Source organism: Daucus carota, chromosome 2 (assembly GCF_001625215.2).
Source record: "Daucus carota subsp. sativus chromosome 2, DH1 v3.0, whole genome shotgun sequence".
NCBI classification, from domain to species: domain Eukaryota; kingdom Viridiplantae; phylum Streptophyta; class Magnoliopsida; order Apiales; family Apiaceae; genus Daucus; species Daucus carota.
The window spans coordinates 30,511,803-30,536,664 of NC_030382.2; the positions used below are offsets into that span (position 1 = coordinate 30,511,803).

The window sequence follows — 24,862 nt, forward strand, 5'->3', positions numbered from 1 at the left end:
CTTTTATTCCAAATCTTTGGGACAGGGTATTACTTGAAGCACTATGATAGGCTGCAGCAATGATAACTTTAAGCTGTTGCTATTATTGACGTCCAGAACAACTGGTGAACCAACTTCCACGCAATTGTGTTTATTGCAGTTAATTAGAAATACTATATTACGAAAAGAAAAATTATTGAAGCTGAAGACTGGCACACCACACAGGGCAATGATAGTTTTTTTTTTTTCACAATATTTACCCTTCCGTTGAGCTCCCATTCAGCCTACTCTACTGAATACAAACTACTTTTGTCTAACAAGATAAACAAGGTACCCCAATGTCTGGTTATACTTCCCATTTAGAACCGTCCTAATCCAAGAGTAAAACCCCTTTTCACTCTTAACATACCAATTGGACCCCTCAACTCCCAATTAATATATCTTCAAACCATAATTCACCAATTCCGCTTATACACATCAACCAAGAACTGTAACTCCTGAGCCTTACCTGATACGACTCAGTGTCCAGCTCATACCCCGGAAAATTCAATAAAGTCGTACATTAGGAAATGGATCCAGAGATGTGAAAGGTTTAAAAGATCCTAGTAACTTCAAGAGCCTTATAGATGAGTTAAAGCACATGTGACATAAAGCAACATATATATATATATATATATATATATATATATAAGTGTTAGAAGCCAATGTAAGAAAGACCAATCATTAGTTTCTCATCATCATAAGAAACTTCGAAAAGTAAATAAGAAAAGTGCACCTTTTCATAGTCGGTATATGATGCTGATGTCTCAGGTGGCTCGGTAGAAATAGGATCCTTGCAGGGCCGTGAGAACTTCCATGCACATTGTTCCCAAATGCGAGCTGTCCATCTGCTTAAGAGCTGAAACCCTTCAACAACCATATCATACATATTACCTTTCACTTCCTTGCACCACTCAACGTCTGCAGCATCCATGGATTTTAACGATACCAACTGCACAGGCCCACAAGCCAAAAAAAAAAAAAAAAAAAAAAACAAGAAGACAATCTTAACATGCATAAATGAACACCAGAACTTGTTACTATCAACTATGCATAGGGGCATCATCTTTCTTCAATGCTTATTGATAAGAATCTTGCCATCACCAAATTAGTAGATTGTATGTAAATATGTGTGTGTGTGTGTGTGTGTGTGTGTGAGCGACACGCTAGAGAGAACCCTATTATAGTTCCATAGCATACCATTATAATAATATATATAATATATATTTATCATATTCTTTATAAAATATAATCCAAAAATTGAAAATTATGCTATAGTTCAACATGATTCTACAACCGAACTGTAATTATCCAGAATGATTCTACTGTAAAACTAGTTTTGAAATCAACTTTTTCTGATCAAATTTTAAGTGTTAAATGATTTATAAAATATATATATATATATATATATATATATATATATATATCTGTGTATTCTATAATAGAATCTATATTAGAATCACAAATTTGTGATGACATACTACAGAACTCTATATAAGAGGATGTTGGTATGTGTCTGTGTACAGCGAGGTTCCAATGAGAACTAGTTCCCCGCAGAACTAGTATTTTCTGTACCTCATAGTTATGTGTTCTGTAAACATTTTTTCACTGGTTTTTCTTCAATTACATATAACAGTCTCATAATTACGTTTTCGTTTCCATAACACATCAAAATTTGATGAAGAATGTCATCAATTTTATAGAACACGAATTATACAACTACTATGTCCTCTACATAATGCACGTGTTCAATAAATAGTTTTACATAATTTTTTTGTATATACATGTTTTTTTTCTCATCTTTGGGTTTTAATTTACGGAACACGTATATTTTGAATAAAAAATATGACAAATTTTGTAAAATAAGAAGAGTTTTTTGGAGTTCTCCATAGAACCCAATTCATATGTGTGTGTGTGTGTAAGACATTACTTAATGAAAATTGATCAAAAAAACAAAGATTTACAGAATTTAGCTACGAAACACGTGGATCTTGTTTCAGGAATTTATGTTTAAAAATCTATGTGTGTGTGTGTAGGCAATTGCTCAAGTACAAAACAGATTAGGGTACAAACTACAAACTTAATCTAGGTCATTAGATGAATCTAATCTAATGGCCCCTTGAAGTCACTACACAATTAAAATACACCATATCACACATAATCCCCGCAATTTTTAATTTGATTATTCCCGTCAATCAGTGAACATTTATTAAAATATAACTTTACTCTATTTTTCTTCATCTCCCAACGATCAATTTGCATACCATATGTGCTATATTTCGATGTGAATTAGAAATTTTTTGTTTTAGTTTGTAGTTTGTATTTAAAGGAGGTTTGTATTTAAATAAGACCCATATGTGTGTGTGTGTGTGTGTGTAAATGTATGTATGTGTGTGTGTGTGTGTGTGTGTGTGTGTGTGTGTGTCATTTATTCAATTGACACAGCATTTTTATGATGAGGATGCGTGAAAAGCACACCTGGTTCATAGATGAAGCAAAACGAATAGTAAAATCATCATGTTCAGCACGAATTGCTCCAATGTGATTGATGATCAGATAATGACGCTGATAAGTGAAATTCGTCAAGGCATTTCCCAAAGAAATATATTCTTACCAGAAAATCTATGAAGAATGCTTAATTCTATACAGGAGCAAGTACTTACAATATAAAATACTATGACGAATTGATGACTAACAGGAATGCAAGACCTTCCATATAGCAAGTCACATTTCACTCTTTGTAAGTTAGTAGTCGAAACTATGTTACTACTTCATTTTATTCAGATACTTCCAATAATTTAGCTTGTGACTTGTGAATTCTCTTTCTATTTAGGATGAAGATCATCAAATGCAGTAAGGAAACCTTGAGTTTTTACATAACAAGAAAAGGTATTAAGTTACCGCGACTAAATTGCCGATACAGACTATGACATGGCTTTGAATAGTTCACAGTATAAACTTGACATCCAGCCATGTTGTAATCCTCTATGTTATTATGCAAAATCAACAACAACGTATCCCATCCACGAATTATCTTAACTTTATCTTATAGAAGCATAGGAACTCGTACTGTATAGAAAGAAAATTAATTCTGTCATGAGATAAAGTTGTGGATCAAGTGGCTATTATGAGGATTTGTTAAGATTCTCTCACAGTTCTGATAGCTCTTTCCATGACAAATGCTACTTCTAAGCATATAAAGTCGCACAAAAACGCTTTTCAAGTAGAAATGATGGTGTGAGATGTAATTAATTTACAAAAAAGTAAAGACATTAATTAAAGCTTTCAATCAATTCTAAGATAATAGCTTATTAAGAAAAAATAGATATGTGAAGAGGATATTCTTGAGCTTCACGGGGTGGGAGTTCATGAGGTGCTGGAAGGGTGAGAAGACGAGTTTGTGCAGAGAACTTCTGAAAGTACATTGATAACTCTTTCAAGATTGCAGCAGGAGAGAGATGAAGGTCCGGGAAAGCAGGTACAACAGGATCATTCTATAACAAGGTCAAAGGAAAAAAAGTGGGCGTCAGGCAGAAAACGTATGCTACTTTAAAAATTTTCATTTATAAAAATGTTACAGAGGTACATAAGGTAGTCTGTTAGAACTACTAACCACAAATAAGCTAATATACCTTAAAAATATTGATCAGTCTGTTGATCTTTACCCTCTTATATAATGATTCGCTATCTTTTTCTGATGAAGTTGCCAAGACAACAAGAACGGGCAAAACACGGAGAAGAACATGCCTGTCTGGAAACAGAAGGGCAAAATCCAACTCCAGTGACTCAACAGCGAATACTATGAGAACCTGAAGAATGTCTTCTACACTGTTTTCAAGTCAAGGAGCTCATAATGTGAAGAAAACTGATGATTTATGAGGCAATTACAGTTGACAGATGCGTATAGAGGATAAGGAGTAAAGTTGTTCTCTCTTCCTACTAATTAACTAATCATGTTTGCATGTGCATTCATCTCAACACAGCTAACCAAAGCTACAATAAACCAGAACATGGGTTCTGCCTTATTTAGCATGTAACTTCAAGCCTCATAAAGGGATTTGAAGCAACTTAGAGCCTGTGAGAGCGACATATATTTTTATTCAGTTGTTTTAGTGTTATAAGGTAGAGCTAACGCAAGTTTTTCTGTCCATAAAAAGATTTTTGCATGTATGATGTTGAGGCTGATGAATCACAAAGGCATTAATATCAGCAGAGAGCCCTTAGTGGGCTTGGCTGAAATTCGTATTTAATAACATGCCTAATTATATGGAATCAAAGCAAAGTTTAAATGAGTTAAAGTATGTCAACATAAAACAAATGGTTGACTTTCTCTAGTTGGCAAAAAGAGAGTTGGTTGATCTCACCAATCAGTCAACTAACACTATAACAATTATTATTATGTTCTGATTCAGACTTTATAAATCCCTCTAATAAGTAGATAAATAAATAAATAAGTAAATAAGACAAGGCCACACCAAAGAGATGATGGACGATAAAATTTATCGTCAAGAGGGATACAGGAAACAGGTCGGATCACAAGCTAGAATACCTCAAAGACTCAGTAAATACTTCTTCATCGGATACCAATATGGCCCCCAACTATTTAGCCTTGACAAGTGGTCCTTGCTATTATGTATAAAAAAATAAAATTAAGATTTAGAGTCATTTAAAGAAGTACATAACATGGCAGGCTGGCAAAAGGTTACTGATAGTGAGGAATAATGGACATACATAATATTTCTCTTGCTTCCGTGAAAAATACGCACTATAAGCTGCTATCAATCTATAGACCATTTTAATATCACAAATACACATAAAAAAAAAAAAAAAAAAATTGCATTCTATTGAGGATACTTATTTACACGGAACATCTCAGCATGCAGGTTCAATAAAAATGCCCACCTCGTGCTCAAGAAAATCTACAAAATAGAACAGAAATGCAGTACTGGTCAGATCATGTCCGTTCAGTGGAAACTTAGACTGTAGATGCAAGCACTTTCTGTAAGTCTCATACCTGAAGATCATCCAACTCTTCTCGCATTGAATCAGTGTCTTGCCATTGAATACTGACTTGGGTAAATGTCCTAAAAGATTAAACAGTAATAAAGCATTAAAACCGAGACAAAGCCACAAAAAATTCATGTTCATAGTTTTCATATGGAAGGGTAAAAACAAGTCATAGTTGTTGCATTGATCTTAGTTTTTAATTATTTAATTATTTAATTATTTAACTATATGCTAATCAAATATGAACCTAAAGTCATAGATTCATCGGTAGTTATGAGCTGCTATGTGAGAAACGAGTCATACTTTTTAAACTTCGAACATCTAGTTATTGGTCCAATTATGCAGTATAAGAGAGTACCAAGTTCAAAATGAAAGCATATCACATTCATAACTGAATATAATAATCTTTGGATCTCGGAAAACACGAATTCTGCCCAAAATCCACTAGTTCGGGTTTCAATTTTCAGGTTTTAGTCGAGTTTGATGAATAAAAACTCGGGTTTGGATTAGGTTTTCTAAACCAGGCCGATCCGATACCTAATTTGCTGGTATGAATGATTTTAAGGATACTTTAAGTATGTATCTGCATGGTTCCGAAGCAGATCATACTTCATTCAAGTTTAGTTTCTTAAGTTCCACTAATTATTTCTAGATAGCTTGCTCATGATGATTGCAAAGCTTTGATAGGAGTATTACACCTAGATGTATCCGTGAACTGTAAGCACTCTCTTCAATGCAAGTACATTTAGCTTATACTTTGTATCAAAGTTTCGTAGAAACCTTACGAGAGGATATTCTACTGAGAAAATCGGTGCAAGGTTTGCTTGATGTAGACGAACTTCACCTACAAGTAAGGGCAGTAGCTACGAGTAATAAAGATAGAATTGTCCTATGGTTTTATTGCATAGGGTAACAACCTTGGATGCATACAAGGGTATATGCATAGATTGCAATAGGAAAAGATAGCACCTAATTACAATATTTTCTGTCAAAAATCTCAAAATTGATCTTTTCTCTTGGTACATCAAAAACTGTATAATTCTTTTCTTTTCTTCTTAGTTTGGAGTAATGTTGTAATTATACTAGCCTATGCCCAGTTGCAAATTTCGATTTGTTTCTTTTTGATGTATACGCACACATAAGCAACATAAGTATAACCAAGATAGAATATTAAGCTAGGCCCAATGTTGCAACATGTTTGCAAAATCGTAGATGATATACCAATAACTTACTTTTCAAGAGAAGAGAATTAGGCGGAGAAAGAAAACCTATTCGACAAGGACAACAAACTAATGTCACATTATTAATTCATAACAGTGTCCTGTAGAGTACCCCCCTTAGACGTACTATTTGGTGAAACATTCAATTACCTGTTATTTACTCATATTAGTCATGCCGGAAGGTCAACACAAAAGCAACCCAAGCAGGGAGAAAGCTGGCTGACCACTAAATAAATCTCACGTAACTAAATGCCTATATAGAAAGCGAAGTGCTCGAACAACACCAAAGTATGAGTTTGCTTGTACAAAAGCACAACGAAACAGTAAATTATTCTACAAACTCATCAGCAATTAAATATAAATAATAGCACAAATAAATAAATAAAAACAGGTGCAAAGGCTTGTGGAATCTTAATGCATCTGGTAAATAATGAATACCTCTTGTACCAGGAGAAATCATTTGGTATGCTTGCCTTAGAGTTTTTCAGATGATCAAGTTGAACTAATACATCAAGTAGCTTCAACATGGACCTTCAACATAACATTACGGTTACATACGTACAAAATAACATGAGAAAAAACTAAACTCGTGGCAGATAAGTTATGATGCAACAGTACAACATAAACTTGGCGACAATTGGTATATATTAGCACCAAAGATCGGACTTAAACTGAGCCGCAACTACATGCGCATCATCTCAATTCACAGCTATTTGACCTAGAACTTCAAACACATTGCCCATTCTCATATTGAGAAAGAAAAATATATGTGCCACTCCTCCCAGTTGTTATCAGTCAAATTTCAAAGATAAATGACTTATTGTGGGAGTTCTTGATTTCGACAGTTCTAAGTAATTTACAAGACTAAAAATGTCTGCAGCAATGGTGACATATTGTATCAAATGAGTATCTACCTCCGGTTGAATTAAGACTTTCACATTCTACCTAAGATGCAATGGCTGTATTACAAGCTGTAAACTGTCTGAAAGATACCTACTTGAAAAGAATGTAAAAGATCAAAAACAAATAACGATGCTAAGAAAATATGGACGAAAATTGTAAAACTTATATGGATATAATATGCATAGAAATTACTTTAACCGTAATGCTGGAAAAATAAATAAAGTCGAAAAGAGGTAACCACAAACCAAAGATGAGTTACAGTAGGACCATTGATACGTCTCTCTGACCTAGAAAACCGTTGCATATCAGCTGCTAACTGCATAAAAAACAAACATGAGTAATTCTTGGGACAGACCATATCAGAAACATATATCTTTTGGAGTAGTGTTTTAGTTTGTAGGCTTTGAAAAATATCTAGGCTCCTCTAAAGTGGTGCAAATTTTTTATATTTTTTCCAGAAGTTCCGTTACAACATAAAGGGAGGGAATGAAGGTAAACGAAACTTATTTGGCAATTACCTTAGATGCTGCTGATGCTTGCCATCGCTGAATTTCTCGTAAACGACTCATTTCCAAGTCCAGAACTTGATAGGTTTCTAAATACAAATCAGCCTGGCTATGCTTCATAGATTCTGGAAGCTGTAGTATAATTTCTTAATCAAAAATTAAATAGGGGGATGGGACAAAGAAAAGATGCAAAAATGCTCCTCCCATGTGTGTGTGTGTGTAACAGTTAATAAATCAATATAACCACGTATATATTACTAAAGATAAGTATAAATTATGCACAGCTTACTATAGACATGGTCCATTAATATCATCCCACGTCAAAATATTGTTAATCCATAAATCATAATACACACACACACACACACACACACATTAGATGACGATCGATAAAAAGATTTCTCAAGAATCACAAATTAAAATATTAAATATTTCAATAGCACATGCCCCTATCAGATTTATAATTACTAACAGATCTTGATCAAAGATTCATCACATTCACCAAACCAAAGTCTCCCCACTGCCCCTCCTAGAAAATAGATTCTAGGGCAACGAATTCACATAATAACCATATTAAATAAAGAATTTCATGAAAAGTGGACCCACATGTCAGCTCCACACTTAAATGTATCAGCTGTTCAGGGCTATATGTTTCTGTATTGGAAGGAATCATCAATTTTCCAATACTGAACGAACGTTCATCTAATTCGGAGAATGAATGACAAGATGTCAGTTTTACTCTAATGCAGTTACCCAAATTTCTACTAAATAATATTTTGTACAATTAAAAAATTATAACCTGAGGAAGCGCTTTGACACAGCTCCGATATGTATAGAGCACTGATCCCATTTCCTTCCCTTCATTGATCAGGGTATTCTGCACATGTCCCAGAGATATACAATTAAAGGCATGACCAGGCACACATACGCCCAGATACAAAAGTTACTTGTTATTATGCTAGGATAAAGAATTAAAAATATTTGTTATGACTTTGCAATATGATTGAATGATAATCAGACATTCCACAGAAAGAGAGAAGTGTAACAATGTAAAGATAAGCTATATACCAGTTCATTAAGAGCTTTCGTGTCTTCCGATAGTGATAGACGATAAGCAGAAACATCACTGTATTCTATGTGAGAAAGGAGGCAATCAAATTATCAGTATACGCCATACTCTAAATGTAAGTTTGTCATTGTTTGAAGCAAGTATAAAAGCATTGAAAGAAGAGCAATAAGAAATAACTAAACAAATAAGAAACTCGCGAAAGAACCAAAGACCATAGAGGTTCACAAAATGATGATAGACAACAAAAGATATGGCAGAAGAGCCAGGATATTATAGTGATTTCAAATATCAAAGACTGTCCTGATTGCGGGTAATTTCAGCAGAAACTCATAGAACATAAAAATAGAAACATATTATGGTCTCAATTTTAACAACATATAGTTTCTTTTTCTATTTCATTCAATCAAGTTGAAAAGCATGTAAAGCATGAGACAGTCCACGTTCATGAATACAATGAAATTTCTTTGTAAGTGGGTTCCATAAAAAGTACCGAATTTTAAGATTTCATCACAAGCCAACAACCAATCCCTGCATAATTCAGTTTATCAAAATTTTTGGAATGTATTTAGCAAAAAAAAAATGGATTTCAGAATGTTCCAGATCAACTAAGAGCATTTCCAAAAAGGAAAACCCCTCAGTTAAAATTTTACATGTCTTACCATACATACATAAAAAATATAGAAATATAGAGAATGTGTAAAAAATTACTCACTCCAACGGTACACTCTCCTTGGGTAAAATTTTAGCCGATCCAATTATATTGGTTATATTTGTCGAACCTCTAGAGACTTGTAGTGGAACTCCAAAACATCTATTACCCTATCAAAATAATATATTCTATTTTTAACTTATAATAAAAATAAAAACTATTTCTAATATATGACCAATCATTATAGCCAACTCCATTGAAGTAGAGCACCTTACGGATTCTGCAAAATTTGCTTAATAATTATTTTTATATTATTTTAACCAACCACTACACCCAACACCATTGGAGATGCTCCAAGACATTAGCGAAAAGCACAACAGCAACATGACATATATACTAAGTATTATCTTTCGCTCATATAAGTCATAACATGCACCATAACATCACCAAATCTCAAATAGCTCAACTCCGGTGATGATATATTACAAATCAAATATTTAAGGGCTTTTTTCATAACTGCCTAACCTCTTAAAATTTATTACAAAAATATTGTTGCAAACTTTCACACGCTCTTAGAGAATGGAGAGATGCTCAAGCGACACATGCAGAAAGTGGTGACTACTTCTGGCGAAAACCAATGGATGGGTGGGTAAAAGTCAATAGTGATGCGGCTGTATTTCAGGATGGGAGTATTGGTGTGGGGTGTGTAATGAGAAACTCACAGGGAATGTTTCTGGGGGCTAGGTGTCGTAGACTGGAGGGAGCATGGTCAGTAAGGGAAGCAGAAGCTATTGGTATGAAGGAGGCCTTGTCGTGGGTAATTACGAAGAGAAATCAGAACTGTATCATTGAATCAGATTCCCAGGTGCTTGTAGCTGCTTGCAAAGGAGATCCAGGAGAAGCCATATTTGGTACAATTGTCACTGAATGTATTCAACTATTAAAGCACATAAATCCAGTGCTAGTTAAATCTGCTTATCATTCTGCGAATAGTGTGGCACATGCTTTAGCCTTTAGCACAGGCTACCTATTCGATGTCAGGAGAGCGAAAATGGGTTGATAACCCCCCCCCCCCCCCCCCCCCCCCCCCCCCGGGATTTTATTTCGCATGTACTCGAAAGAGATATGTTTTAAGTAATGAAAGCACGAAGTATTCGGGGGGAAAAAAAACTAGAACTTCCGGATGGACATGTTAGATGCATTACGCACCTGACAGGGCATCTCCCTATTCCCCCCAATTAATTTTTCATATCCCCTGCTAATGATGATTCAACTGTATCCTCTCCAATTTTTTCCATAGGCACAGGCATTGAGTTTTCAGTTCTTTTATATTTTAAGATGTATCATCCTAGCGATAACGTAATCGGGCAGGTGATGATGCAAATCTGTCAGGAATCAGGATATAAAAAGACCCCAACAACTTGGGTTTCCTTTTTCTGTTATTCTCCTTTTTAAGCATTTAGGAACTGCTTGATAATAAAATTTGGTATATATATTTAGTGGTAACTTGATTCATGTTATGTTAAATACTGGAAATAGAAAAATTTACCAACAAGTCTAATGTAGTGTTTCAATTGCATATCTGTCTACTTCTCAATCAGTAATTTCTCCTTGCAACCTCCCTATGTTTTCTAACTCAATGTTCTGCAACCATACTTTTTAATTAAAACAAATCATATCATACTCCAGTTGTAAGTAGTTACCATTATAACATACAATTACCCTTAAATGAACATGCAGAAAAATACCAAATACATGACTCAATGAACAGAAGTAGACAGAATAACAGTAACAAATACAAAAGTGTTATAAATTATGTTGACGGTTAGCCAACTGAATCATAAATTAGACAGACATAAAAGTATACACAGATTTACAATTCAACGCCACAGTTTTAACAAATAAAGTGGATGAGTTTCTAAAGAATGAGATATATGCAGACATATACATACATACCAATTGGACTGTTCGTTGCACCTCTTTCTACTGACACGCACACAGCTGGCCCTTGAACTTCTGGCTGGTCATCCTGCATTACCAATGACACAAGTGTAAATACACATGAAGCCTGCAATATCTACAGCCATATTAAAAATGAAAATATAAACAAAAGCAGCTAGCTCAGATTTTCTAGTGGCCGCTATTCTCAACAATGATTTTCAAACCAAAGAATCCTGGAAAATAACCCCTTGACCAGCAAATTACATACATGACAAAAATTAACCTAACACAGGGAATGCGATGATAATGCACAATAGTATCCCGTCAATCGAGATCCCATACATACATATATTAACAATAGTTTCTTAATTCTTGTTCACTTCCCTAGTTAATTCGGAAAACATAATACTTCAAATATATTAGATTCAGAAGTTAATATGACCAAAAAAAAACACAAAAATTTATGAAATTCCTCATGACTAGTATCAAAATGTTAAAATCATAACATTACATACATATGACACATTCGAAATCAGGAAGCATTACAATCAAGTAAAAGAGTGGGAGCAGAAATGACCTCGAGCGAGAAAGTAGAGAGAGCAGCAATGGCTTCTTCAACGGGAACAGCCATTGAAATTCACTATCAATCTGTTACATACATTATTACACACAAAAATGAGGTGAATTGGAAGATAAAAAGATAGATTAAGTGAAAAACATACCTAGGGAAGCCAGATCCAAAATGTTGAGTTGTGATGTTGTATTGTTAGTGGGCAGGGGTTTAGCGTAAGACCTAATTTTTTACCTGCTGTGCGTGGACGTGTGTGTTAATCAACTATAGTCGCTCGCATCCGGGAAAGTAGAGCACTCACAGTCTCACACACCGGTTGGGTGTTTCCTTTTGCCGCAATTTCATCAAATATTAATTATTTTTAATTTTATATTATTTGGTATTTATTTATTTATTTATTTATCGAAAAAAGAAATTAATTCAATAATAAAAATTCATACGGTGTCTACAAGACAATGAGAAAAGGCCCCGGAAGACATAATTTGAGTACATAATGCCCCAAATGTCACTGTCAGGAAAAAGGCTCTCATTATCACTCCAAAATTTCACTTGAAGTAGCATTTTATATATTTGAATAAGACGCCACACGCAGTCACATTTTGACAAATTCATTTATTAAATAAGCATGAACGTTTTGGCAAAAAAAATTGAATAAGCATGAACGTGACTTACAGTGACGTTTCCCCACCTTGAAACACGTAATATAAAATCACGTTTCAGTGATTAATTTATAAAAAAATAAAATAAAATTAACGGTTGTTAACATTTTAGGATTCATCTTTGAGTTTTAGAATGATTTATTTATTATTCAAATCAAATCGACAAACGGTTCAGGTATAGGATTAAGAGTTTAGGTCCTAAACTCTCAAGCCTAGACCTTAATTAATTTGAAGCTTTAGGGACGTGAGGCCCAAAAGCCGAGGAACCAATACAATAAAATTAATACTGGAACGTAAATTAACAGTTATTAATATTTTAGGGTTCAACTTTGGGCTTTAGAATGATTTAATATATTTGAAATTAAATCGGCTGACGGTAGTATAGGAACAATCGGACCTTGGCCCTGCGTTTTATGATACTAATTAAAAGTTCGAACAGAATATTAACCTTAATCGCTACGGCGCAAGCGATTCAAATCCACGTCTTCTACTGTATTCCTTGATTCTCCTTGGACGAAGTGTGGTCTTCGATCTCCCAAGGTGTGCCTCTCCTTAAAGCTCCGAAAACCCAAAACCCTAGCTGTCTCCTTGAGAAAAACGTCTGCCTCTCTCAAACTCTAGGATAATTCGTTTTGGTGTGTCTTTCAGCTTTAGGAGAACGAGAATATATATAGGCTACAGCAGGGATCATGGATCATTAGGTCAGGCCTTCCAATGACATTCCGGGCCAGGCCCAATGTCATTAAATATTAATTCTATCCACTAAAGAACTAATATTTGCACTACCTTTCCTAATTCCGTAAATTAATTATTTAATTCGGTTCCCATATTAATTGCTTATAAATTCCCCATGTTTAAGATATTGCATGTCCATTAATTTCTGACAATTAATTTAATTAATATCTTTTATCCTTGATCATCCACTCAACCTTATAATTATGCAAGAACAAATCTGCCTGCAGGACTAAAGCATAATTATCTTTATGAGCTTTCAAGATAATGTCAATATCCCACTCTGTATATAATGTCATTACCCAATACATAAATTCGTAATTTAAAATAAATTACTTAATTTATGAGTCAAGGCACGTGCATTAAATACAAGTGTCAATCACTATATCCGGATCAAGAACTTAAGCATTAATAACATCATAGAATCTTAGTTCTTTATTGTCAGAATTAAAGAAACAATTATTCTAATATTTTGATCCCGTTCAATATACACAAAGTATATAAGTATAATTCAATAGTCAAGATAAACTATTTCCAAATAATACTTCAGTCGTTCCAATGGTTTGTCTAACACCATTTAGACTGTGAACCTTTATTATATTATATAAGGAACTCGACAATCTAATCTTCTGCTATCCCATTTGATACTAGATTGTCTACAATATATAATATACAGACAATGTGAAAACATGCATTCAAGATTCTCAAATAATTGTTATATACTTCAAACGAATATTTCAGTATAACCCTAACAGGTAGGGGTGGCAAAATCCGATACGAACCCGACTCAAAAAAATACGAATTAGGGTCGGGGTTTTTATATTTCGGGTCGGGTTCGGGTTGACCCAGTGTACCCGACCCGATATATTTATATATAAAATATATTATATTAATTATATATATTTATATTTAAAATTACATATATTTATAATATATTTATATATTATTAAGAATAATTTTGTTCACATATAATCTCATTAAATTATTGTTTATATATATATTTTATATATTATAATAAATATAATTAAAATAAATAAATTTTAATAAATTCCGGGTCAAAACGGGTCATTTTCGGGTCAATCGGGTACTAAATAGGTCGGGTTCGGGTTGAAATTTTCAACTCGTTTCGGGTTCGGGTTGACCCAAAAACTGGACCAGATAAGACGACCCGACCCGAACCCGACCCATTACCCGAAATTGCCACCCCTAGCTGACGGTTAGGGTTTAGGATACTCTCGAGTCTAAACCCTAATTAATTCGAGGCTTTAGGGCCGTGAGGCCCTAAAGTCGAGGAACCAGTGTAATAAAATTAATACTGCAACGTAAATTAACAGTTATTAACATTTTAGGGTTCAACTTTGGGTTTTAGAATGATTTACTTATACTTGAAATTAAATCGATTGACAGTTAGGGTTTAGGGTTTAGGGTTTAGGGCCTTTAGACCTAAACTCTCGAGCCTAAATCCTAACTAATTCGAGGCTTTAGGGCCGTGAGGCCCTAAAGTCGAGAAACCAAATTAAAAAATTAATCTAAAAACATAAATTAATAGTTTTTAATATTTTAGGGTTCATATTTGGGTTTTAGAAAGATTTATTTTTACTTGAAATTAAATTTCTTTTTAAAAATTTAGAAAAAGAAATATAAATAGCACAACTTAAAGTTACTTTCATGCGATAACGCTTCTCAAAGTCACGTTTTGATGCTCCCAAAACGAAAATTTAAGATGCGTTTTATGGTTTTTAAAATTATGAAAAATATAAACGCAAAGGTAGAACGTTGGACGGAAACACGTTTTGGCTCATAACGTAACTTACAGTAACGTTTACCTTTTTTATTTTGATAAAGTAGGATAAACGCCGAGTGCAGTTGCATTTCCTCTGAAACGCTTGTCTAAGTGACGTTTTGGAGTGACACTCAGGGCCATTTTCCCCGATCGTGACTTTCAGGCCCATTTGTTAAACTAGGGTGACTTTCAGGGCCGTCACCCCAAGACAATCGAGTCGAACAAATATAAAACGGATCATATCGCTGATTAATCTAGTCTTTATGAAGACATAGTGAAGAGATTTGTTGAAATCAATATATATACATCAATACATGTATCACCTCACCGAAACCAGTTTGAGCTATCGATCATAATTGCAATCCCATATAAATCTTTGTCATTGATCAAATCCTTGAAAACTCGGTAGATCTAACGTCGTCGACATTGAATCACACTTAAAAACTCACCAAGCTCTCATAAGGAGAGAATTAACAAAACCCAAATAAATTCGGAACAAAACTCACCCAAAAAGGATTTTATCAAACAAAAATATAATTTCTGAAGATAGAAATCCTTACCAGGGGAGGAATATTATCGAAACAGAAGAACAAAGCAAGGAAAATAAATGATTTGGGGTTTTCCATCGGTGAAAAACCCATGGAAACCCCTGACGGCGGCTAGGAAAAAAAGAAGAGGATGAGAGGGTTTTGAGGAGAAATTTTTTAGGCTTGTTCTAGATATATAAATTATAAGTTAGTTATTTTTATAATTTTTTTAATATGTATAGTGTTTGTTGGAGAGAGAAAATTACGAAATGGTAACTGTGCACATGGGTGCCGTTACTTTTTGTCAGACACATTGGAGGAAAATTCCTATCCACTTGACTTTCCACCAAAATTTTCAATTGACTGTGCTGTACGTTTAATCGAAATGTTTGAATATAAATGGTGTGACAGTACATTCTCATGACCGTAGGTTTGTCATGAGAAGTAATTGTTACTACCTAATAAGTTAGTGAAAGCATTTTTTTTGGAGGTTCATGTTTTATAGAGAACTATTAGGGAGAAAACCCTCAGAATCATTATCTTATTTCTAGTATTAGTTAGGGTTCTGCATCAGAACCATTACCTTATTCTTAGTATTAGTTAGGGTTCTGCAGCAGAACTGCACATGAAAAAAAATATTTTATTCATGTATTATATTTTGAAATTACTTTTGAACACATACAACGATACAAAAAAATATGTGTTTAGATTTATTAAAAATACAGGGTTTTGCAGCAAAAACTTAGTGGTTCCATGGTTATATTTTAAGCATTGGTTCTCTCTCGAGCGCGACCCTCTTTTTGGATTCTTGACAGAATCTTTGATAGTTGCTATCATGAATCTAACTATCAAGTATAACTGTGACAGTTAATCGGTTACATTATTAATGTCAACAATCTTAGTGGAAACAAAATCTTTCTATCAAAAAATTCAACAAACAAAATTCATTAAATCACTTACTGATTATAACATTTAGACATCCAGTTTCATCATTTAGTTTTCAAGTCGGGAGTTCGCTCTGAAATTCCTCCCTCTTCAACTTGACCGAGGGTGTTATTCGACAACATAAACAAGTCCTTATTTATAGGACATCAAAACACTTAGATAAATATACTCTGCATAGTTTATAAAACATATTTGTTGTACTTAGTATATAGTCGTATTTTATATCTATCATGTAGTTGTAATTTATACTTGTCATGTAATCATTATTTTTCTATGACTAGTGAAAATAGGGGGAATCTTAACAAGTTGCTGGATATACAAACATATAATATTTTACAAGAAAGTTGTCACTCTAAGAGCAATCGAAACAATATCTTAGTTAATTTTTCAAATTTATATTGATTCCTAGCAACTTAAGAAATCAATAGTTATTTTCATCATCAACAACATTCTTTATATTCATTTCTTATGTAATATTTTATCAGTAAAAAGTATTATTATTATAAAAAGTGGATAGAGAAAAGATGTTTGTTTCAAATATTTATTCTAAAATAAGAATTAGAAGAGGAGAGATATTAGCTAAAGATAAAGATTTTAAATAGCTAAATTATTGGAGATCCTCTAAAAACATTTACAATAGGATTTCTAAATCATTTTGAAATGAATAATATAATATATGTTTCCTAACAAGGTAATACATCGGCTATGGTGACGACTCCAAAATAATTTTTAAAATTTGAATTAAGATTTAAAGTGATTTAAGCTTATTTAAATTTTTTGAAAAATTAATTTTTATTATCTTTTCAATACAATTTTGTTATTTTTAAAATATTAAATTCAAATTATATTCTTATACATGTCTATAGTACTTATTTTGTTTTGTATACGAAAAACATCCGATTTATTTTGAATAAAAATACAAATATTTCAAACGAAATTCAAATATTTTTGACCGCTAAAATTTGTCAAGCAATCTATCACACCACAAAGTAATACTTATCAAGTTATCATATTACGAACTCCCTCCATCCCACTGGATTCTTTACGATTTCTTTTTTTGGACGTTCCCACTCATTTTTGACATTATAATATTTTTCAAAAGTAGAAAAGTTTTACTCCCTCCGTTTCAAATTAGATGTCCACTTTCAAAAATTCACACAGTGTAAGAAAAATAATTGTTTACAAATTAATTGCATCAAATGACCATAATATGTGATATGAGGTTGATCTAGGAAATATAATAAGAGATATGTGGAGTAGAGTTGATTTTGGAAATATGATTTTGCATTGAAAGTTGAAATAGACAACTAATTTAAAACAATTTTTTTTTCAAAAGTAGACAAGTATATTGAAACGGAGGGAATATAATATAAAACTTAATCCGACTCACTACTTTCAAGTTTCATCTACTTTTCAAATCTCTCCATTATGTATAGATGAGTTCCACCACTTTCTCTACTTTTATTGCTTTTTCTTATTATTATATACTCCCTCCGTCCCTTTTTAGTTATCACCTTTGGGTTTGTGCCGGTCAAATTGACCAAAGTTTGACTGAAATTTATTAATATTTTATGAAGTGACAAAATAAAAACAATATGTCACCGAGAATAATTTTTAATATACTTAAGATGTAATTTTTCATTTTTTAAATTAATGAAAGGGTGACTTGTAATCTTTGGTAAAAAATTAGTCAATTTGACCAAAAAAAATGGAAATGTGACAACTAAAAAGGGACGGAAGGAATACTATTTTCCGTTTTTTCAAGTGTGTGCCCATGGGCTCATGCTTAGAGCTGAATTTTATAAGTTTAACTCATTTTTATTGGCTCTCATATCTTAATAATGGTGGACCTCTTGCATATACAACTATCACACCAATCAAAATCTCCCAAACATATAAAATTCCGCGCTTAACATGTGTTTATGGGACAAACCCTACTATTTTATACTCCTTCCGTCTCTTTTTAGTTGTCATATTTGGTTTTGTGCCGGTCAAATTGACTAAAGTTTGACTGAAATTTATTGATATTTTATCAATTGACAAAATAAAAAAAATATGTCACCGGAAATAATTTTTAATCAGATGTAAGTTTCAGTTTTTTAAAATAATGAGTGAGTAATTTATAATTTTTAGTCAAAACTTAATTAATTTGACTAACAAAATAAAAATATGACAAATAAAAGAGGAAGGATGTAGTATTTTTCTTAGTGTTCATGCCCAACTTTAATGTAAAGACTTCAGCTGGACCGTGGGAGTACATGTTGCAACTTACAAAATTAACAAAAAGCATGCAAGCAAAATGAAAAGAAATATAATTCACCTTCCATTTCAAATCAGTTGTTTTGTTTAAAATTTGTAGGATCAAGTTAACTGAGAATATATTATTTTATAAAAAAATTATAAAAACCGTGGCAAAAGAATTATAAAAGATATAACTTTCAAAAGTGTACATAATCTACTTTAATTGTAATTAAATAATTTTTAATCAAAGTTGTGTGGAATTAATTAAAGAAAGTTAGGAGAGTACATGCTCAAGCTGTTTTTGATTACAAATTTATGATTACTTGGGTTGACTATTTTTCATGTTTCAGTCAAACCCGCGTTCTTCAAAAGTTGATCTACTGACTAACAATTGGTTTTTGTCTATGTTTTCACTTCACCACCTCCCATTCTTTCTGCTAATTATTTCTTCCATTGTTGCTATTAGGTGATAAGATTCTTCCTGTACAGTGTACATAATCAATGACAGACAATTCAAATGGAATTGTGATTCTCATCACTTTGTTAAATATCTTGGTTTATAAGCTTCAGAAACTCCAAGAAGCACAGCAAACCAAACTCCAAGAAGCAAGCCAAACCAAACTCGAAGAAGTAGAGAAACCTGAAGTCCAAGAAGCTGAGAATACCGATCGGTTACCATTGTCTGTACCAAAATTATGTCGACGTTTTTCACTTCTAGAAATGCAGTCAGCAACAAACAACTTCCAGGAGGAACTGGTGATTGGAAAAGGTGGTTTCGGGAACGTTTACAAAGGTATCGTGGACTTTGGAGAGAGAGAAGTCGCTATAAAGCGGTTAAAATCCAAGTCTAGGCAAGGAATCAAGGAATTTCATACAGAGATTGAGATGTTTTCCAGGATTCAGCACAGCCATTCAGTCTCTCTCATTGGTTATTGCGACGACTCTGAGGAGATGATTCTTGTTTATGATTATATGTCTTGTGGAAACCTTGCTGATCATCTGCATAAAAGGGTCAGAAAAGGTGACACTTCTTTGCCTAGTTTAACATGGTTGCAGCGACTCAAGATTAGCATTGGGGCAGCACATGGATTAGACTACCTTCACACTGGTACAGGCATCGAAAACAGGGTTATACACAGAGATATAAAGTCTTCAAACATTCTGCTGGATGAAAATTTGGCTGCTAAAATTTCTGACTTTGGATTGTCCAAAATAGGTCCAGCAAATCAAACGTGTACATACATAAGTACCCGTGTCAAAGGCACGACTGGTTATATTGATCCATACTATGTCTCAACTCACAGATTAACCAGTAAAACTGATGTCTATGCCTTTGGTGTAGTCTTAGCTGAGATCTTGTGTGGAAGACCAGCAGTTGATACAAGTCTAGATGAAGAGCAAATAAATTTAGCTGGATGGGCGCAAGACTGCTATAAAGAAGGACTCCTAGGTCAGATAATTGATCTGAATATCAAGGGGGACATTTCCAATGATTCCTTAAACGCGTATGTGGGAGTTGCTATCAAGTGTTTGCATCCTCAACCCAAGCATCGTCCTACTATGGCTGAGGTTGTAGTTGGCCTTGAGTCTGCATTGAAATTGCAAATTAAGAGTACACATTATTCTTTAGTCGAGATAATGCCTGTCGATTATACAGAAGAAGATGCTAACGTCAACCAAGAGCATGAAAATACAGAAGAAATTTTAAATGTTTCTAGTGGTGAACGGTGCAAAAGGCAGTCTTCTGTTCGAATAACATTTACGAAAAGGATCAGTGGTCTTTTTTCAGGTACAGCTCGGGGGTTCTCAGCTAAACCTGTAGGTGGACTTGCTACAGGACCCGGAGAGGCTAAAGCCCCCACAGAACTTCTCCCGGGTAATTATTTCTTTCTTTTGGTTTATTTAAATAGATGAATGCCTACTTGCACACAATTGAGCACAGACAAACTCCTCTCCTTTCTATTACTCATGTGTTTGGTTGGGAAGAATGAAATGAAATGATTAAAAATAAATAAAAATAGAAGATGTTGGAGGAAAGTTTTGAAAAAAAAACTGAGTGCAAAATTTGTTATGATGAGATGTGAGAACAAAATATGAATGGAAAGGAATAGAGAACTCCTTTTCAAATTGGCCTGTGATCTTTAGCATAAGGTGTAAGGAATAGAATGAAACAAGAAACAAAATTTATATACAGTTGCCCATAATATAGTGTAAATTTCATTCTATTCTTTTCATATTCATTCACCCCAACCAAATACAACACAATAGATTCTAAATAAAAATTTCGGTCAATGAATAACAGTAGTTGCAGCATTTACTACTAAATATAAGTAATTTCATCTCTCTTTTTTTCACAGTCAATAAAAATGCAGAGAAATCAAGATACAGTCTTAGAAGATCCATGACAAATAATATAATAAAGAAGCTGAGACATATAAGCTTCTTACCGATGAAACCAAAAGCTTGGGACGAGGAAAAAGTTCTGCAGTCATCGAGGTTGCGGAGTTTCTCATTTAATGTGCTTAGTGTAGCTACCAGGCACTTCCATTCTGACAGTAAATTAGGGGAAGGTGGTTTTGGTTCTGTTTATAAGGGCTGGGTTGATACGAACACATTTGCCGCGGCAGAATGGGGTTCTGGCCTGCTCATTGCAGTAAAGAGATTACATCGAGAAAGTACCCAGGGTGCCCAGGAGTGGTTGGTAAGTGCCCAAAGTTTTTTTTTTTTTTTTCCAAATGTTAAGAGTTTCGTTTGTCTCTTATAATTTCTTCAAATAACTTAATTTAATCAAAATTTCTTTCAATAACTTAGATTTTCTGAGTCATCTAAAAATTCAATATTTTAGGAGAAGGGTTTCAAATTTAGATCTATATCATCTATCTATATCATTATTTGATTTTTTAATTTACCGTCCCATCTAAAACAAACATTGGTATTTACTAGGATTATCCACACACACACACACATAATTACTTATAAGAAGATGGTCACGGGAAAATGATAGCAGCATACCTTCCGCTCGTACCTTGAAAAATTTTCCCGGCACAGTATTCTCTATCGTAGTATCATACCCCCTCAGTCACGGTGAATTCTTTACATTGAGTTGAACATAGAGACTAAGAAAATTGTATAAAATAGTATTAAGTAATATCTTTATATGTATAAATTGTCTAATTTTTATATTTATAAATTGTATAAATCAGTATAAAGTAATGGTATAAAGCAGTATAACAGAATAGGCATGGGATTTTAATATCTAAATAGAATTACAAGTAATAGAATCCGATTAAAATAATAATATAATAACAATCCATTAATATTATCAAATTATAATATACAATATTTTATTCAACAAAGTTTGCTATATAACTCTTTACTCTTTGCGACATTTTTGACTACAGGCAGAAATAAGAGTTCTGGAATATCTCTGTCACCCTAACCTTGTTAATATGATTGGGTACTGCTTAGAAGATAAGCATCGACTTCTTGTATACGAGTTTATGCCTCAGGGCAGCTTGGAACAGCATCTGTTCGGGAGTGAGTTTCTCAATCTTGTTAGCATCCACTACTTAAGGCACTGCATCACACAATAACCATATTCATCAAAACACAAAACAAATTAAACAGATCACAACAACTAACGCCAATTTAGATATCTGCTTTTTGTAACAATCATTTTGATACTGTTTAAAAAAAATCATGATCTGAATAATCATGGTACCTTTCATACATTGCACTTGAAACAGGAAAAGAAACCAAACGACTATTGAATTGGCCAATACGCTACAATATCATAAGTGGAATAGCGAGAGGTATTCTCTATCTTCATGAAGGCTCTAGACTGAGGGTCATCCATAGAGATCTTAAAGCCAGCAATGTTCTACTCGACTCTGAGATGAATCCAAAAATTTCGGACTTTGGACTAGCTAGGATTTTTCAGCATGAAAGTGAAGTTAATACAAACCTTGTCGTAGGCACATTGTAATTACCTTAACCAAACTTTTAAATTATCTCCTTCCAATGTTATGATTTACGAGTTAACTAAAATTTACTATTGGGTTTCCTGCAGTGGCTACATGGCTCCGGAGTATGCAGTTCATGGGAGATTCTCAGCTAAATCTGATGTTTATAGCTTCGGTGTATTGGTGCTAGAGATAATAAGTGGAATACAAATGAGAGGGTTCAATCATTCAGATCCCAGCGAAAACCTTATTACTCGTGTAAGTACCCAAATTTAGTTCAGAATTATGGATAGTGTGATCTTTTTATGTTCAAAAGCTAAAATAATGCTAATAAATATATACTAATAGGCATGGAGACTCTATCAAGATGAAAATTGTTTGGAACTGCTTGATAAGGCAGCTATGGGTTCATATATTCAATTTGAACTGTTTCGAGTCATTCAGATCGGGTTATTGTGTGTGCAACCATGTCCAGAAGACAGGCCAAGCATGTCCATGGTGGTTGAGATGCTGAATAGTGATACTGAAGTGCCTCAGCCAAAAGAGCCTGACTTCATCAACATAAGGCATCAATCTGTATCAGAGTAAAAACTCAGAAATTTCTTGTTTAAGCATGGAGTATATTTTGTACTGTTGTTGTGCACTTCTGGTTTCTCCCAACAAACTCTTTTCGTCTAACCTATGTGTCGCAAAACAATGCCATATTTTTGAGGTTTCAAATTCAAAAAAATTGTTAACGATATATCTGGACCTGGATGGTTGTAAGTAACAAACAACACGTAAGGCAGTCTCCAATGATCAATACGTTGTTGCTGCATGAACTGTGCACACTGTATGACAATTCTAGGCAAGTCACGGAGTGGTAAATGATGCATCCCACAAAGATCCGATGAAGTTCCGGGTCAGGAAAAAAAAATCACCAGTAGCATGATCGAGGTGATGGTTCTGTTCAAGCGTGTTGAAATAGATGTTATGTTTACACTACTATTGTATTACAAGCAGCTGCTGTACACTAGCATAGCTTAGTCATCTAATATAACTTCTCATAGTCATAGTTTGTTAGAGGTTGTACGCGTTGTATGTATTTTCTTGTCTGTCCTAGGTCCTATAAATTTTCATCTTCTTCTCATGTAACAACACAATGTAATATAAGACATCTGCACTACTGCCTCTACTATCAAGTTATTCATTCTACTTGTAATACACATATATAGACACACACATCAGTATATATATACATAACACGTCGGTTTCTACATGGTATCAGAGCATTAAGTTCCTTACCTCGGCGTTTATTCTGCTGTAATCATCATTTCCGGTGACAAAATCTGTCGGTCATTAAACCAAACAGTTGGCGCAGACCACATTTCTGACGAGTCAACACAGCGAGTTCCTCAACTCGTTTCAACTCATAAAACTCAGAACAATTCCTTCCCACAGGTTCAACTCGTCACACGACATTCAATCCGGCGAATCACCAGAAACTCCGGCGAACCACCACACTCGTCTCTTTCCAAAAAGAAGAAAGAATCAACATCCAAGTTCTTTATAATCTCTAAACATCAATCACCACACGGCCGCTAGTCTGTTGGTAACCTCGAAAACACACAGCAAGATATGTTTTACATATTGATACCTTTTTCCGGATCCAGGTCCATGATATATGCGTCGGTCAAGATTTTTAAAGCATAATTTAAAATCTGAATATTGTTCAACAGACATGTAGTATGTACCTGCACCCATTCTTCCCGTACATCTGTTAATGTTCACAATATTGGCTAACTTGCATTTAAGTACCCTCAAGTTTTCATATCTTACAATTTTCACATTCATCTTTCAAAACATACACACCAATCCCTGATTATCTATTATTTGCTGGAGAGTACCTCAACTTCTTAAAGTTACACTTTTAACCCTTGTATTTTTCTATTTTTATTCTTACACAAGTGTTTGTAAAAAATGGAAAAAGAAAATAGTTCATCAGTTCGGACAATTTTGAACGGGTCGAACTATATAACTTGGTCTCAAGCTATGCGCAGTTACTTGAAAAGAAAATAGCTCTAAAGATATGTCAACGGAGATTTTACAATTTCTATCAGAGAGAAAGATGAAACGGATTCCAAATTCAA

At 33.8% G+C, this 24,862-nt stretch overlaps 2 protein-coding genes and 1 long non-coding RNA gene across 6 annotated transcripts in view; 1 reads left to right on the forward strand and 2 right to left on the reverse strand.

The window, feature by feature from the left end:
- Positions 1 to 12,206, reverse strand: part of LOC108207324 (protein PIR) — a 45,281-nt gene extending 33,075 nt beyond the window's left edge. Inside the window, exons 1-14 of one of the 3 annotated variants that reach the window (XM_064087108.1) lie at positions 12,036 to 12,206; positions 11,891 to 11,961; positions 11,329 to 11,401; positions 8,723 to 8,787; positions 8,454 to 8,531; positions 7,667 to 7,786; positions 7,394 to 7,464; positions 6,684 to 6,776; positions 5,033 to 5,102; positions 4,873 to 4,937; positions 3,651 to 3,846; positions 3,361 to 3,512; positions 2,497 to 2,590; positions 755 to 970 (exon numbers count right to left, since the gene is read on the reverse strand). In XM_064087108.1, coding sequence (XP_063943178.1) covers positions 755 to 970; positions 2,497 to 2,590; positions 3,361 to 3,512; positions 3,651 to 3,846; positions 4,873 to 4,937; positions 5,033 to 5,102; positions 6,684 to 6,776; positions 7,394 to 7,464; positions 7,667 to 7,786; positions 8,454 to 8,531; positions 8,723 to 8,787; positions 11,329 to 11,401; positions 11,891 to 11,944 — 1,347 coding nt within the window. In that variant the 5' untranslated portion in view covers positions 11,945 to 11,961; positions 12,036 to 12,206. Of the gene's footprint in view, positions 1 to 754; positions 971 to 2,496; positions 2,591 to 3,360; positions 3,513 to 3,650; positions 3,847 to 4,872; positions 4,938 to 5,032; positions 5,103 to 6,683; positions 6,777 to 7,159; positions 7,183 to 7,393; positions 7,465 to 7,666; positions 7,787 to 8,453; positions 8,532 to 8,722; positions 8,788 to 11,328; positions 11,402 to 11,890; positions 11,962 to 12,035 lie in introns of those variants that run through there. The other 2 variants (XM_064087109.1, XM_064087110.1) reach the window with 2 other exon arrangements.
- Positions 12,207 to 19,150: 6,944 nt separating this feature from the next.
- On the forward strand, positions 19,151 to 23,922 carry LOC108205678 (serine/threonine-protein kinase-like protein ACR4). Of its 2 annotated transcripts, none has more exons than XM_064087111.1 (6): positions 19,151 to 20,647; positions 21,144 to 21,472; positions 22,173 to 22,308; positions 22,518 to 22,752; positions 22,841 to 22,991; positions 23,082 to 23,922. In XM_064087111.1, exons 1-6 carry the CDS (start codon positions 19,273 to 19,275, stop codon positions 23,319 to 23,321), a joined length of 2,466 nt encoding a protein of 821 aa, XP_063943181.1. In that variant the 5' UTR covers positions 19,151 to 19,272; the 3' UTR covers positions 23,322 to 23,922. The 2 variants fall into 2 exon arrangements, with proteins under 2 accessions (XP_063943181.1, XP_017231180.1); XM_017375691.2 differs by having other exon boundaries at positions 19,153 to 20,647; positions 21,129 to 21,472.
- On the reverse strand, positions 20,188 to 24,477 carry LOC108205679 (uncharacterized). The gene is made up of 3 exons (XR_010288755.1): positions 24,018 to 24,477; positions 21,219 to 22,348; positions 20,188 to 20,359 (listed from the first exon to the last, which is right to left on the reverse strand). It is a non-coding gene; the product is annotated as an uncharacterized LOC108205679 (long non-coding RNA).
- Positions 24,478 to 24,862: the final 385 nt, after the last annotated feature.